Here is a 15,558-nt window from a genome sequence, read left to right on the forward strand (position 1 = left end):
GACAAGGGGATGGGGAATGGGGGTTGTGGTCAGTTCATCATGCGGTGTCTCTGCTGCTCCTTCCTCCTCAGGGGGTCTCCTCACACACTTCCCTTGTCCTAGTGTTGGATCCCACTCACAGGAGGCCACGAACTTCTCCAATGTGACTCCTTCCCACAGGGGCTTCAGTTCTTTGTGAACTGCCACAGCCTGGCTTCCATAGGGTGAAAACCTTCAGGAACAGACAGTAATTGTAGAGACGGACATGACACACCAGTCGATTATCACTGTGCTTCAGGATGCTTTTTATTGCAACAGAACAGCATTTTTATAGTATTGACCAAACAATGCAAACAAATGCTATAGGCTAAAGGGTTGTTTTTCAGTTTTTCCATTGGTTGTCCTTTTTTACCTCCTCCTTTGCTCTGCATGGTCTGCACACCCTGTCTTCATGGTCACCGCGTTCCGTGAACTCATTACAAAGCTTTCAGCATGAGTGACTTCCCTATCTCAAGGGAATGCAGTGATATTGTCAAGGGCAATCCCTTCTGCAATGAGAGCCAGTTTGCTGGCAGACCCACTGCCTTCCCCAACAACAGACTGCTACAGCATGGTTCCCCACAGGGTCACAAGTCCTCTCGCAAACCTGCTCTGTTGTGGGCCTCTGTCTCCAAGGGCTGAAGCTCCTGCCAGAAGTTTCCACCAAGGTGGGCTTCCCACCAGGTCACAGCCTCTTTCAGGTACCTCCACCTTCTCCACCATAAGGTCCTCCATGCGCTGCGGGTAGAATCTCTACTCCTTATCATCCTTCATGATGAAGGGGGGACAGACTATCTCACCACGGTCTTCTCTATGGCTGCGGCAGAATCTGTGCTCTGGTGCCTGGAGTGCCTTCTCCTCCTCCTTCTTCACTGACCTTGGTGTCTGCAGAGTTTCTCAGATCTTCTCACCCCTTTGTCTGGCGTCAACAAGCTGTGACTAGTTTGTGGGTTTTTTCCTTCTTAAATATGTTATCACAGAGGTGCTACCACCATCGATGATTGGTTTGGCCTTGTCCAGTGTTAGGTCTGTCTTGGAGCTGTCTGGCATTGGCTCTATCAGAACAAGGGGAAGCTTCTGACATAATTCTTACAGAAGCCACCCCTGCAGCCCCTCCTTTCCCTCCCCTGACACCAAAACCTTGTCATGCAAACCAAAACCAGATTGTAACATGAACGTCTAATTACACTGGAATAAGACAACCCCGTGGCTGATGAATTTTTTATATCATAGAATCATAAAATGGTTTGGGTTGGAAGGGACCTCAAAGATCATCCAGTTCCAACCCCTCTGCCATGGACAGGAACACCTTCCACTAGACCAGATTACACAAAACCCTATTCAACCTGGCCTGGAATACTTCCAGGGAGGGGGCTTCACTGAGAAACCTGTTCCAGTGCCTCACCACCCTCACAGGGAAGAATTTCTTCCTTATATCCAATCTAAATCCACCCTCTTTTAGTTTAAAACCATTACTACACTCCCTGATAACCAGTCCTCCAGCTTTCTTGTAGGCTTCCTTTTGGCAGTTCCTTTAGGCACCATAAGATCTCCCTGGAGCCTTCTTTCAGGTGAACAAGTCCAAGAGACGTGCTCCAGGCCTGTGATCATCTTATTGGCCTTCCTCTGGACTTGCTCCAACAGCTCCATGTCCATCTGTTGGGCAACCCAGAGCTGGATGCAATACTCCAGTTGGACTCTAGAGAGTAGAGGAGGTGAATCACCTCCCTTGACCTCCTACTCCTACTCATTTGATGCAGCCCAGGATGCAATATTACTCAGAATACAATAGTATTTGGGATATGAAAATATTCATAATTATCAGAGATTTGAGGTTTGGTTGGTTGGTTTGCTCCTGTTATTTTTTGCTTTGGTTTTCTTTTTTCCCAGGGAACATCCTAGATGGGGAGCATCCAACATAGCCTTGGCTAGGTGGCTTCCACCATCCTATGAAGATGGACTCAGTCAACCTCGAGGATGGGATCCCAGTGTCCGATACAACAGAGTTCAGCTACCCTTGGTTAGGAAATGCACCACAAGATCACTTGAAACACTTACACCAGGCTATAGCCATACCTGCAACCACAGGCCTCCATTTACATCAGTAAAACTAAGAGCAAAAGAAGCTGTTGAGCTCAGATAAAGAGCCCTCAGCTCTGCTAAAAGCCTAAGTTTGGTCAACCAGATAGTGAGAGATCCCCTGAAGCCAGGCTGGGATAAACCCAAGGAGCAGTGCAAGGGAACACTAATGACCTGGGGTGCAGCTCTGCCAAAGAGTACCTTGTTGGACATGAGACAGTTGAATGCCTGGCTTGGCTTGCACCAGATACAGAGCAGCCAGAAGACCTGTGGTGATGATTGTGCAGCCTGGAGAAAAAGAGGCTCAGAGTAGACCTAATCACAGCCCTCCCATGCTGAAAAGGCTTTTACAGAGATGAGGGAGGTTTCCACAAGGATGAGCACTGGAACAGCAAAAGGCAGTGGTCACAGGTTGCTCCAGGGGAAATTTGGTCTTCATACAAGAGAAAAATATATGTTGTGAGGACAATTAAATCTTGTAATAGGCTGCCTGGACAACTTCTAGAATATTCCTAATGGGAAATACCCGAGATCTGGCTTCATGGGGCTCTGAATAACCTAATCCCTGCTTTCAATAGAAAGCTGCACTCTATGGTCTCCAGGGGTTCTTGCCAGCTTAGACTTTCCAGTGATTTCATGATTCTTTGTTTCAATAAGGGTGCCTTTATTCAGGGAAGGAGGGTGGGAAACAAGGTTGGGAGTAAAAAATTATAAAGCACATAGACATGCTATCATGCTCATGTGTGTATTCACACATATAATTTCTCCTATGTTAGCATACCTTAACTGAGCAAGTATTACTGTCAAATCATAACTTAATTTTTTAGATAGACCAAGTGACTGTACTAAGAAAGCATAGCCATATATATAGATTTTTAGCAGCTTATATTCTTGAAAAATAGCTAGGTTGCTATAAAGGCAAGTTTGAACAAAAATATTTGCATGTAGACTGCGTGAAAAATTCCCCAGGGCAGCGTGCAATGATTTCAGCTGGATTTACTGTTTCTGGTTTGTCATCATTGCTTTGAAACCTGACTTTTAATGGACTCAAAGTTTTGTTATTTTAACCACTGTATGTTTAATAAGGATGAGCAAGAGAATTTAGTGTTAATGTCAACTTTAACTCATGTTATTAATTAAATAACATTGTCTTTAAGCTACACAATTTAGCGCTTAAAGATGAAAACCTGACATTTACACAGGTAAATTTCCAGTAGATGGTACAAACTGCCTGTTTCTAGATCCATTAGGGCACATGCTTGTGAAATAAAACAGACTAAAGTAAAACTACATGACTGCATTGAATCTGATCGTGCCCGACCATCAGCAATGTTGCCTGCTTTATTTGGAAGTAAGATAGAATAAAACTAGCACCATAGATGTTTTCCACATTTTTTTTTGTACTTTTAGCTATCCAACTATATCCTTTAAAAAACAACATGCAAATAATGTGAAGGTGAGAGATAACTGTGGGGATTACCATAAAGCAATATTAGAACACAGCATAGCTTTGCAAGTTAACAGCGATAAGGAAATCTTACTAACTGCAAGAAAAAAGTTTGTGCTTTGTGGCTGACAAAGCTATTAAAACACTGATACAGGGATTTGTATTCCTGATGAGCTCTATGGCTCTCTGCTCCTGACTATTTCAATATAAAGCCTGACGTTCCTAACAAGTCCCATGGTGCCCCTTGTCCTTACCAATTCCTTTTACCCACACCTGCCTTATGCATTCATTGTATAGCCCTTATACTTATTACAGACTGTGACTCTGTTTTAGGCAACGCCCTTTTGCTTGACTCCTAAGGAAGCTGCTGTATCTGAGGGAATGTTTTCCAGCACGAGGCGGTTATCTGTGAATAATAATCATACCCTAATCATCAAAAACTGACTTCTGATTTTGCTATGATGGTTTTTCTCAGTTATTAGTATAGGCTGGACATGTAGCCTGGATGTCCCCATGTGTTCCCCCTCAAAGCTTCTGTATCTCTCTGCAGCTTCCACCAAAGTGCCTCAGCAACATTTTTGCTTCTCCCTGCCTGTGAAAATGAAGCAGAGCTTTCAGCTACCATGTATTTGCAACCTAGCTTGTCTTCTGGGCTGCATAAGCTGCTCCATTTATGTACTGAGGAAACCAGAGCTTCTGTGCATCCGTACTGATTTGAGGTTGCACAGAAAACAAAATCCCTTTGTTAATGGAACCGAAAACGAAGACATAGAAAACTTTTAGACAGTCTAAAAGTAATTTGTAGTTTTCAAAATTCTCTGGAAAGGAATAGATCAAAGATACACTGCTCATTTGGGAAATATATATTAAAAAAATCAGATGAAATACCTTTGAATCTGTTTGGGGCACTGGTATCTCAGCTCCTGAACAGAAATAAGAGTCTGTCAGAGGCTGGGTTTGTTGTTGTTGTTGTTGTTGTGGCTATTTTGGTTTGTTTTTTAAGCAAGCCATTAAAATGTTCTACAACATAATGTATGCTAAGGCAGGGGTGGTGGTGTGAGGGGGGAATATAGCTTTTATCACTGTTTTATCCACCTGCTTATTAGTGGTTTATCAATTTGTAAGAAGGAAATACTACTTGGCACTCAGTGTAAATCAGTTCTCTTCCCAGGTTCGTGAAGTGACAAGAAAAATTATTTATGCATCTAATGAGGCTATTACTGAAGATGACCTGTATTCTGATATTATTATGGTGTGGGGACAATACATAGACCACGACATTGCATTCACACCCCAGAGCACAAGCAGAACCACCTTCCTAACTGGAAGAGAGTGCCAGACAACATGTGAAAAACAAAATCCATGTTTTCCAATAAAGGTAAGATTCTAAATTTATTTGTTCAAGACAAATTCTAGGCTTCAACCGTGTAAGCAAAGTAAACACATTAGTGATAAACAGATATTGAAATAATTGTTATATCATCCAGAAATATTAGAACTGGGAATGATAGAAAAAAGCGAAACCCAATGCAACCATAAAATGAAATAGGTGGATTTTAATTTTTTTTCTGGTAGAGATAACAAGCTGTAGCTAAGGTACTTAGTACAAATATCAATTTTTTTCTACCTCTCAGGTTTATGTTGCAGAGAAACCTTACTAGTCCCTACACCCCAATGTTATTGTTCTCATGCTTCAAGGCTTTGAGTTCCATTGGGGAAAATAGGGAAGTAGTCATAAATAATTCTGTTTTTGAATTGCCAACCAAATAAAGTGAAAGGATATTAACCTTACTCAGTGAAAGCAAAGATATTTCCAGCAGCTAATGCAAACTTTTGAAGATAGCTATTGTTTCAACGTATGTATAAAATGATCTTCAGAGAGTTGCTGAAACTTACATACATCATCTTTTTCTTTGAGTAGATGGAAAACATGAATTCAAAGCTAGTTAGAGGGTAAGAAGAAACATAAATTAATATAAATATAGGATCCTGTATACTTGTCTGTAAATTTAAAAGTATAGTCATTCTTACACTCAAAAAATTAAGTAGCAAAGTCATAGAATCATCATAGAATCATAGAATGGTCTGGGTTGGAAGGGACCCCAAGGATCATAGAGTTCCAGGACCCCTGCCATAGGCAGGGCCACCAACCTCCAGCCTGGATCTACACAAGGTTGCCCAGGGCCCCATCTAACCTGGCCTTGAACACCTCCAGGGATGGGGCATCCACCACCTCTCTGGGCAGCCTGTTCCAGCACCTCATCACTCTCTCTGCAAAAAACTTCCCCCTAATATCTAATCTAAACCTTCCTTCCTTTAGTTATAATCCATTCCCCCTTGTTCTGCCATTATCTGCTCTTTTAAAAACTTGAATCCCCTCCTGCTTATACGCTCCCTTCAGGTACTGGAAGGCTGCAATTTAGTGCCCCAACAGCCTTCTCTTCTCCAGGCTGAACAAGCCCAGCTCCTCCAGCCTCTCCTCGTAGGGGAGGTGCTCCAACCCTCTAATCATCTTTGTGGCCCTCCTCTGAACCCTCTCAACAGTTCCACATCCTTCTTGTATTGGGGGCCCCAGATCTGGACACAGTACTCCAGATGGGGCCTCACACGGGCAGAGTAGAGAGGGACAATCACCTCCCTGTCCCTCCTTGGCCACCCCTCTTCTGATGGAGCCCAGGATACCATTGACCTTCCGAGCTGCAAGAGCACACTGCTGGCTCGTGTTAAGTTTCTCATCCACCACAATCCCCAAGTCCTTCTCAGCAGGGCTACTCTCAAGAAGCTCTTCTCCCAGTCTGTATCTGTGTCTGGGATTCTTCCGTCCCAAGTGCAACACCTTACACTTGGCAGTGTTGAACCTCATTAGGTTCCCCCAGGCCCATCTTTCCAGTCTGTCAAGATCCCTCTGGATGGCTTCCTTTCCTTCTAGGGTGTCGACCACACCACTCAGCTTGGTGTCATCCACAAACTTGCTGAGGGTGCACTCAATTCCATCATCGATGTCATTGATAAAGATGTTAAAGAGCACCGGTCCCAAGACAGACCCCTGGGGGACCCCATTTGTCACTGGCCTCCACCTGGACATAGACCCATTGACCACCACCCTTTTGCTACGGTCTGTTAACCAGTTTCCTATCCACTGGATGGTCCACCCATCAAATCCACTTCTCTCCAATTTAGAGATAAGAATGTGGTGGGGGACTGTGTCAAAGGCCTTGCACAAGTCCAGGTAGATGACATCGGTCGCCTTCCCTTTATCTACTGATGCTGTCACTCCATCATAGAAAGTCACCAGATTGGTAAGGCATGACCTTCCCTTGGTGAAACCATGCTGGCTGTCCCAGATCACATGCTCTTTCCTCATGTGCTCCAACATGTCGTCCAGAAGGATCTGTTCCATGATCTTCCCAGGCACAGAGGTGAGGCTCACCGGCCTGTAATTCCCTGGGTCTTCCTTGCTCCCTTTTTTATAAATGGGAGTCACATGACCTTTTTTCCAGTCCCCAGGGACCTTTCCTGACAGCCACGACTTTTCAAATATGATGGAGAGCGGCTCGGCAACCACATCAGCCAGCTCCTTCAGGACCCTGGGATGCATGTCATCCAGCCCCATAGACTTGTAGACATTCAGTCTCATGAGGCGGTCTCGGAATTGCTCTGCCAAGAGCATGTCAAACCACGCTTTGTTTCTGAGAATTCATGCTGTCCATACTGCAGGAGAATTCCACACTCATTACAGCCCTTGGACTGATGCCCTTGTCTCTGTACAGAGCAAACCAAATTACTTAGTGTTGGAACTTGATTACTGACCAGCTTCTCTATGCACTGAAGCAAATGTGGGGAATATGTTCCATCAGAAAACAAAACTCTTTAACTCTCAACAAATCATAATTGGTAACTATGGCACAGTGTCCTTTCACCTTAAGTACTTCATTCCACTTCAATTAAACATACAGGAAAATATTCTGATAACTCTAATGGGAACTGAATCAGTTATTATGTTAAAAGATGGCTCATCTTCTATTTGCTGAGAGAATCTTAGACAGAGGAAAGTCTAAGTCAAATTAATGATTGCATGCAGTTTTACCACAGACAGGTGAATTTATTCTCTCACCAGCATCTACACATTTCAGAAGTCTGCAAGCAACAGCTTGAGGGCATTCAGAAAGAGCTTAGACTTTTAAAGAATCGCATTCTCAGGACACATTTGATGTATAGCGTCTAAGAATGTCTGGGTAAACTGGTTTAGCCACAACAGCATTAATTACACTGATTCTTCTACAGTTCTGATAAAAAGCTCTGGTTTACTATTTGTCTCAAATTTCCATCTGGGGCAAGAAGTTATTTGCTTTGTTTATGCTGTTAAGTAACAGCCTTAGAAATGTTCTCATTTCCAAACTCTTACCAGGAGAGGCTAGGGCAGAAGTCCAGTCCAGCAGTGCTTCACATGACACGATAAAGGAGGTGGAATGTGTCTCCACCATATGACACAAAGTGTGTTGACTCCCATCTTTTTAAAAGTCAGTTTGTTGTGGACATAAAACTGCAAAAGCCTCCAAAAGCTTGTGTTTTGTGTTTATGACATGTTCTTTGAAACAGTGCAATTAGTATTGATCTTCAAGCATGAGACATTTTTTATTGCTAAATAAACTTTTAAATTGAGAACAAATCAATTTTGTTGCCTATAACTTGAATCAGATGTGGATCACAGGAACCATAGAAGTCTAATCACTGAACCCTGACTATTTGAAGCCTAGAAATCACATCTGCTTAAAAAGGAGACACACAAGTGCATTTGACCAAGAGACATATTTCAGATTTCTATCTTGGAGCTCCAAGGAGATCCATCACAGAGCAAGTTTTAAGGAGGCTCTTGAAGACAAGTTATGTGCACATATACTAAATCTAGAACTGAATGTAGCCCAGGAGCTGTTCCTTTCTCAGTGATGCAGCCTAGCAGGGGAATGAGGTCCAGGCATGCTCATGGATACCTTTGAAAGTTGGTGTCTCATACTCTGATGGTGGTGGAGGGGGACCTATGAAGAAATTCAGACACAACCCTGTAAGTATTAGGCAAGTTTCTCAACTTGTAGATTCATTTTATGATCATGGTCCATTGAATTTCTCAGCTCTGTCTTATTATTCTGTCACAGCTTAAAGAGGGACAAATATACAGATGGTTGTTCTTTTGCCTTTATATGTCTAGTATTTTATGAGTAGTCTTGTCAAATAATAAGACACTGTATTAACAAAATAAAGAAGAGGGGATGTAGCTATTAGTGTGACAGGAGAAATATTTTTGAACATTGAAACAAAATGCTATTTTCCCCTAGAACTGATTTTCTTCCTGAAATCTTAACTAAAAGTAATGCCCAATGGAAAGCAGCCACAGTTAAATTTTATACATTCAGTCTGTATATGAAGAAACTGTGTCTGGTTTCCAAAGACAGTGAAATCAATAGCATATTATCCAACAACGTAAACATAGTGGCTGGAGTTTGCACTCTTGTTGTGTTCCTGGAACTTCAGCACCCAAGGGAGAATCCACCCATGGAAAATGACAATGTGCCTACAGCTACTAGCCCTCTCCAGGGGTTTCACCAGAGAAAGGGAGCTCCTGACTGAGCAGGTTAAAAAGGCTGTATGCAAAATGGTCTGAGTTAGTTCAATTCAATGAAGGATTGAAAGCTGTGGTAGTGCATTAATATTAATAACAAGTGAAAGTAAATGATTCATAGGTTAGCAAGAACCGTTATGATTTTCTATTCTGGAAATTTTCATAACAAAGGCTATAGAATTTCATCCAGTGATTCTCTCATTGAGCTTGTAGTTTCTGGTAGAGCCAGAGCATCCTTTTTCTGTATCTCTTTGGAGTCTCACAGTGTGAAGGTAAAAAAAAAGTTAAGGAAAAGAAAAAAAAAAAAGAAAAGAAAAAGCTAGAATTAATTTATACTTCTTTTACAGCAGCCTGACACATGGAACAGGGGTGCAGACATTACCTGTCATTTGTCAGATGATTATTTCAGGTTAGGGCTGAGCTATATTGAGGCATTAGAAAGACTTTCATAGGAGAGCTTCTGACTTTATTCAATATTAATTACATAGAAGACAATAAGTTAGACACACAGAGCATACACAATCCTGAAAAGCTTGAAGACAGTTAGTTCAGATACAAGAAGGTGGAAAAGAAACAGTCACAGAAAAGTGAGGTGATTTGCAAAAGATGACACATAACATGTCAGGTTACTGCCTCAGCTACAAATGGATCAGTCTGTACGTGCTCAACAACCAGCAAAGTGAGCCCCTGCCTTTTTTTTCTGAGGTAGCAGCTCACTGTCAGATAGGGTCATTGACTTTTCTCCAAGTTTCATGTCTGCAAATAAACATTCATGTTTTCCTTATTGGCAATCTTTCATAGACCATAAGCTAGGTTTTCTTTCAAGTCTACAGCAAAAATATTTTTACAAGGTCATTTCCCCACAGAAAAGAAATCACAAAAATAAAGTCTTTTCTTTAACTGAAATAACAGGTTACACATCATAGTGTACCGAAAAAATTAGTGCTTTTCATTTTCCTACATATAGAAACATTTCATCACAAACAGGTTCAACCATGCATATGTAATAACAGTTTAAAGCAACATGCAGCTGTACTAGGAAAACTATTGTGGCCAGAGACAGTTTTGTTGTTTGGGGTTTTTTTCCTATAGAATTATGTAAGGCAGAGGAAAAAAAAGTGATATGGATATGCTTCATTAGTTTTGGAAAAAAAAAAGTGATTCTGTACCCATTTCAGCAGAAAAGGGTCTTTTTTTTTTCCATCCTCATATTGTTTTTGGTGTTATTTGAATAATAACATAAGGAACCTCTCATTTGCACATTCAGCTGCTGGCTGCACACTACTTATCCCATGAAAAGGAAAAGAGCTGCATTATGCAGTTCTGCCAGTCCCTTAATGTTCATTACTGCTGTTTTTCTCCACTGGGGCACTGAACGGTTTGAATTGAAATTGCAGAGGCAGTTAACTAAAGATTATTCAGTATGAGCTTCGATTCGCTGTTAATATGTTTTGTTGTGAGCCTTGCTGTTTAACAATTTAAAGGCACCTCTAAAATTTTTTCCCACTGAAAGCTGAATTCTTCCAGGCTTTCCTGATAGCAACAAGCAGGTTCCACTCAAACACATATAATGCTGTGTCTAGCAGGTTCAGGTAATTGTACGATGAAATGAGCTTCCTGCTGAAAGGAAAAAGGAGCCACACTAATAGCAGAATACTTCAGAATAGAGACAAAAAGTAAATGGAAGACCCAAGGCAGAGAAATTACTGATTTCAGAAATTGGTGAAAGAAAAAAAAAGGGAAATAAATTACATATTTCCTTCAAAGATACCCTACTTTGATTTGTCAAAACCTAGGTAGTGAGGAAATATTGCTAGATTTTCTTTTCCAAACAAAACTTGAAAAACAAACAAAACCCTTTCTTAACCTAAATGATGGACTCTGTTCTTTAAAGCAGAACTGATGGTCTGAGTTTTCCTCCAAGATACCCGACAGTGTGAATAAAACCCTTCTCCCTCTTCCTTACTCTCCTCCACCATCTCTGCTGCCCTCCGCACATCTGCTAAATTTTTCACATACCATTTTAAGTTCCCTCCTGTGACAAAACTTCTAGCTGTCTTGTTTTGCCTCTGTTCTAATTCTCTTACCTATAGCCCAAAATCTCATTTGGTAATTTCCATACGTCTCTCTCACACCGTTTACCCATGTCAGGCTGTTTCAGACTATGTCCATGCTGATTAGCACACAAACACAGGGTCACCATTCGACATTGGTTTCTCAACTGTGTGTGGGTCAAACCTCTAAAGGACTGGAAAAAGGCTATGCACAGTCTTTGCTTTCTATAAAAACAGTTAAAATTTAATACTTGTAAGACACCTGTCACTCTAAAATCATGTGGCAGGAGGACTGGGAGGGGACTGGCAGAAAGCAGAAAGGATAATTCCATATGCTTTTTTTAGTTACAAAGCTGGATTAAGTGTTGAAACAACGTTCTTAGAGCATGCTGCTGCAGACACTGAAACTATAAATTACAATTTATATATACATGTAAACCTGCTGTTTCATTTGCTGTTCAGTAGAACATAATTTGACCAGATGTTCAAGTCTTCACTGTGATACATTTCATGCTGAATTTTGAACGTGAAGCAGACTAATTTAGGTGTAGTTCTAGGCAAAAGGGGTTACACCAGCAGCTTCCTCTTATGACAGAGTAAAGCTTTTGGGTTTTATTTATGTCTTTGCATAAAACTGGTTGGATCCTGTTTTTGCTTAAGTCTGATGTGAAGGAAAAAATCCTTCAGGAAATGAGATCTGAACAACCGCAAACTAAGACAAACATAGAAATATTTACAAAAGCCTTAACTGAACATCCACAACTGTTGCCTTCATCTCAGAAAATACATGTGCTTTTTTAATGCAGGTAACCACAGATGACACATTAACCACAGGGATGGATTGCCTGCCCTTCTACCGCTCATCTCCTGCGTGTGGCACTGGTGATCATGGCATTCTTTTTGGAAATCTATCAGCGCTAAATCCAAGACAACAGATCAATGGCCTAACTTCTTTCCTTGATGCTTCTACTGTCTATGGCAGTACCCCTGCTGTCGAAAACAAGCTGAGAAATTTAACAAGCAAAGAAGGACTTCTTAGAGTAAACATTAAATATCATGATAAACATAGGGAATACCTGCCTTTTACGGACCGGATTCCATCACCTTGTGCACAGGACCCAAATGAGAGTGAAGGTGAGAGGATTGAATGCTTTATGGCTGGGGACAGCCGATCCAGCGAGGTCACATCTCTGGCAGCTATGCACACACTGTGGCTGAGAGAGCACAACCGCCTGGCCAGAGCCCTCAAAAACATCAACAGACACTGGACCGCTGAGACAGTCTACCAAGAAACACGAAAAATCATCGGTGCTCTGCATCAGGTTGGCTGCTTATTTGCTTATCTACACATTGCAGGAAGTACCTTAGAACAGAATTGTGAGTGGCTTTGGAGACGATATTACCTTTTCTTTGCCACCTATTTCTGCACTTCAAATTTGGCATATTCAAAGTCTGTTCTGTTTTCCACTTCCCTGAATGCAATGTCCTTGTCCTTAGTTTGTCCAAACCACTGCAGTGTCCCAGTTTTCATGGCAATTTCAACTCTTCTACAAATTTCTGCAGGCTTCTCTGGTGTCTATTTTTTCTACTGAAGAGGCATTTTCAGATGCATTTCTTTGTAGTGTTTTTTTTTTTTGTTTTTGGTAAAGGAAACAATTAAAAACTAATGTCTCTGCATTTGCATGGTGTTCAAATGCTATGCTTACTTTCTCATAGGAATTATATAGATTAATAATTTCCCTGTATAAAAATGACTGTGATGTATTAATGCATAAACTTCAAGGGATACTCTTGATAGGATATACCAGGAGAAATAAATATGGGAAAACATAGAAGAAAATAGTGCCTAAGGATGTTTGTATTAGACCTGAGAATAGTAAAATTTATTTCTACTCAGTATTTTACCTTTTTGTCCCTCCTCACTCCACCACTGAGGTAGTTATGCAGACTTTAACTTTTTTTTTTTCCCTCACAGTTCTGATATTTCCTGTGGACAGCTTCTGGATCCTACAGACTTTCATGTGACTCTATCATAAATGAAACAAAATTAAACCATTCAACAGGATTTCTCTTGCACAAAATATAATCTGCTTGTTTGTAGTGTTAGAGGCATTCAAATCCGGATGGCATCAGGACTCACTGTCACCCTGATGGATGGCTCCCTGTCCTCAGGTCCAGCCAGCACAAGGCCAAGAATTTATGCACTGTAGGCATGGTTGTGGAGGCACACTCACACACAAGTACTGTGGGCCACACCAACCAACACACATCGAAAGGAACACCTTTGCTGTCATACTAATGGGAACAGCACTCTCACTTTCTTTGTGGGTCGTCAAGTTTCTTATGCTGCTCATCATCTCTGGTCTGGCTGGCAAATCATTTGTGATCACACATGCACGGTCAGAGAAAGGAGCACAGACGCAGAGGGGTAGTGAGAAATATGGTTTCAGAAGAATGTAGCTTAAACTGCAGAGATCAAGTACAGGGCTCAGTCAGACAAGCACACTGATCAGCTAACTCTTCACACTCAGACAGCCCCCTTTAGCCTCTTTTTCCTCTATTTCCCAAGCTTTTTCCAGTCCATCTTGGCCAAATCCACTTGACCCCTCTCTTTCCCCACCCATGTGGTAACCACCACGCCTTTCCCAAGTACCCACAGTGTTTCACACTTCCCACAATCCCCTTAAAGACACCACAAACACAGTTCTTACACAGTGCCCCCGGGTCCTCTCCTCCCTGCACCTCACAACCGCTCCTACCCCTGCAGGCAACTGCCCCTTTAGCTTGTACTGCACCTGGGGGACAGTTTCTTTGGTTGGCCAATTATGGTGGGTTTCACACCTGGGCTCCAGATCTGGCCACTCTTCCTGGTGGCCTTGGAGAGTGCGTTTTCAAGGGTTTGATTACTCAGGTTACTCCTCTGAGCCTCATCAGGGCCTTTGCATTCCTGGAGATTCACCTTTAACCAGACAGCCTAAGACACAGTGATTTTGCCTGCATGTTACCTGGATGAGCAATATCAGAACCAAAGACATACTAAGGCTAGAGGACTTTCATATACTTTCTGCTTCTTGCAAACAGATTTTTTCAGTGCCAAAAAGAGACTTTTTTGAGTTCAGTTGGGTCAGAAGGGAGGACAATTTCACAATTCTGATGAAAGACTTTTCACTACTTCTGCTACAATTTTTAGTCAGCATTATATGGAGAATGCTTCCTTTAAGAAACCACCTGTGTTCTCTGGGATGTTGTTATTTTCATTTAAAGCCAGGTAACTTCAGAAAAATAACTTACTTTAACTGTAATTAATCAGTCCTTTTGAAAAGTTTGTCATTTTTATATATTTCTGGCTACATTAACCATGGCAGTTCTTTTGCAGTAAATGGCTGTTTACATTAAAATAATGGCACTGACAAGTCAGAATATTTCTTAATACTTATTGGAAGAAAAGCACAAGTCTAAAAGTAGGCCTCTGTGTGTTCATGCACTTCTGATTTACATCCAGTAGCATTATGACCTGAAAAAAAAAATACTTTCGTGCAATCCCTGCATGAATCCGGGCTACTCATTATCTCTACTGCTATCACAGACTAATGAGACTTGCCTATGGCTTATTAGAAATGTGTTTGAGTTATATCTAGCTGGTTCAGAGACACTCATTCAAGGGAGATAATTGGAGTATCTCTATTAATGTGGTATGCTAACCAGCACACTAATGACAGCTTTAGTTGAAGTTACCTGAGATTTCCATTCCAAATTTTAGTTTCAGTTGCTACATGTTCCAAAAATTCTCTCTTTTTGGAATTAATACTTTTATGTGTAATTTTTGCTTGTGGGTGTATAATTATAAAGAATCGAACAAAAAGTCTTTCCTTCTTTCTAGAATAAAGAGAGTGAAAAAGTATCTGCAGACCATACTTTTCCTCCTAGTTACTTTTTTTGGCAGAATAAATATATCTAGTAGCCAATATTTAACGTGTTACCCAACCCAGCAATGGCCTGCTGATATCCTGGACAGGTTTTTTTGCTTGCATTGTAGGCCTTTTTCTCTCCCTTTGTATTTTACAGGAATGGTATATGTTTAACTCCAAAGTATGAACACTGCAGCATACAGTGGTAAAAATATATACTCTGGTTTATCTAGTGTTTTGGCAAAAAAACACTTTTTCATTGTCACTTACTACAAAACTGAAAAAAATTCACATTTATGCAACTACAGTACACTGATATTTCATACACACGTGGTTTGCAGGATGCACTTGCAAGCACACGTGCTGTTCCTCCAAGAGAATGTCTCCCCAATGTGTCATTTGGGTTGTGGAAGTCAGACGATGTGGCACGAGCCA

General features: G+C 41.3%; 1 protein-coding gene across 1 annotated transcript in view; it reads left to right on the forward strand.

Moving 5' to 3' along the window:
• Nucleotides 1-15,558, forward strand: part of TPO (thyroid peroxidase) — a gene marked incomplete at both ends in the record, with an annotated part of 48,000 nt that overhangs the window by 17,972 nt on the left and 14,470 nt on the right. The window contains 3 exons of the mRNA XM_084261168.1: nucleotides 1,909-2,038; nucleotides 4,716-4,922; nucleotides 12,022-12,537. Of these exons, the coding sequence (XP_084117294.1) occupies nucleotides 1,909-2,038; nucleotides 4,716-4,922; nucleotides 12,022-12,537 (853 nt within the window). The remainder of the gene's footprint in view (nucleotides 1-1,908; nucleotides 2,039-4,715; nucleotides 4,923-12,021; nucleotides 12,538-15,558) is intronic.

Source organism: Gallinula chloropus (assembly GCF_964237585.1).
Source record: "Gallinula chloropus genome assembly, chromosome: 3".
NCBI classification, from domain to species: Eukaryota; Metazoa; Chordata; class Aves; order Gruiformes; family Rallidae; genus Gallinula; species Gallinula chloropus.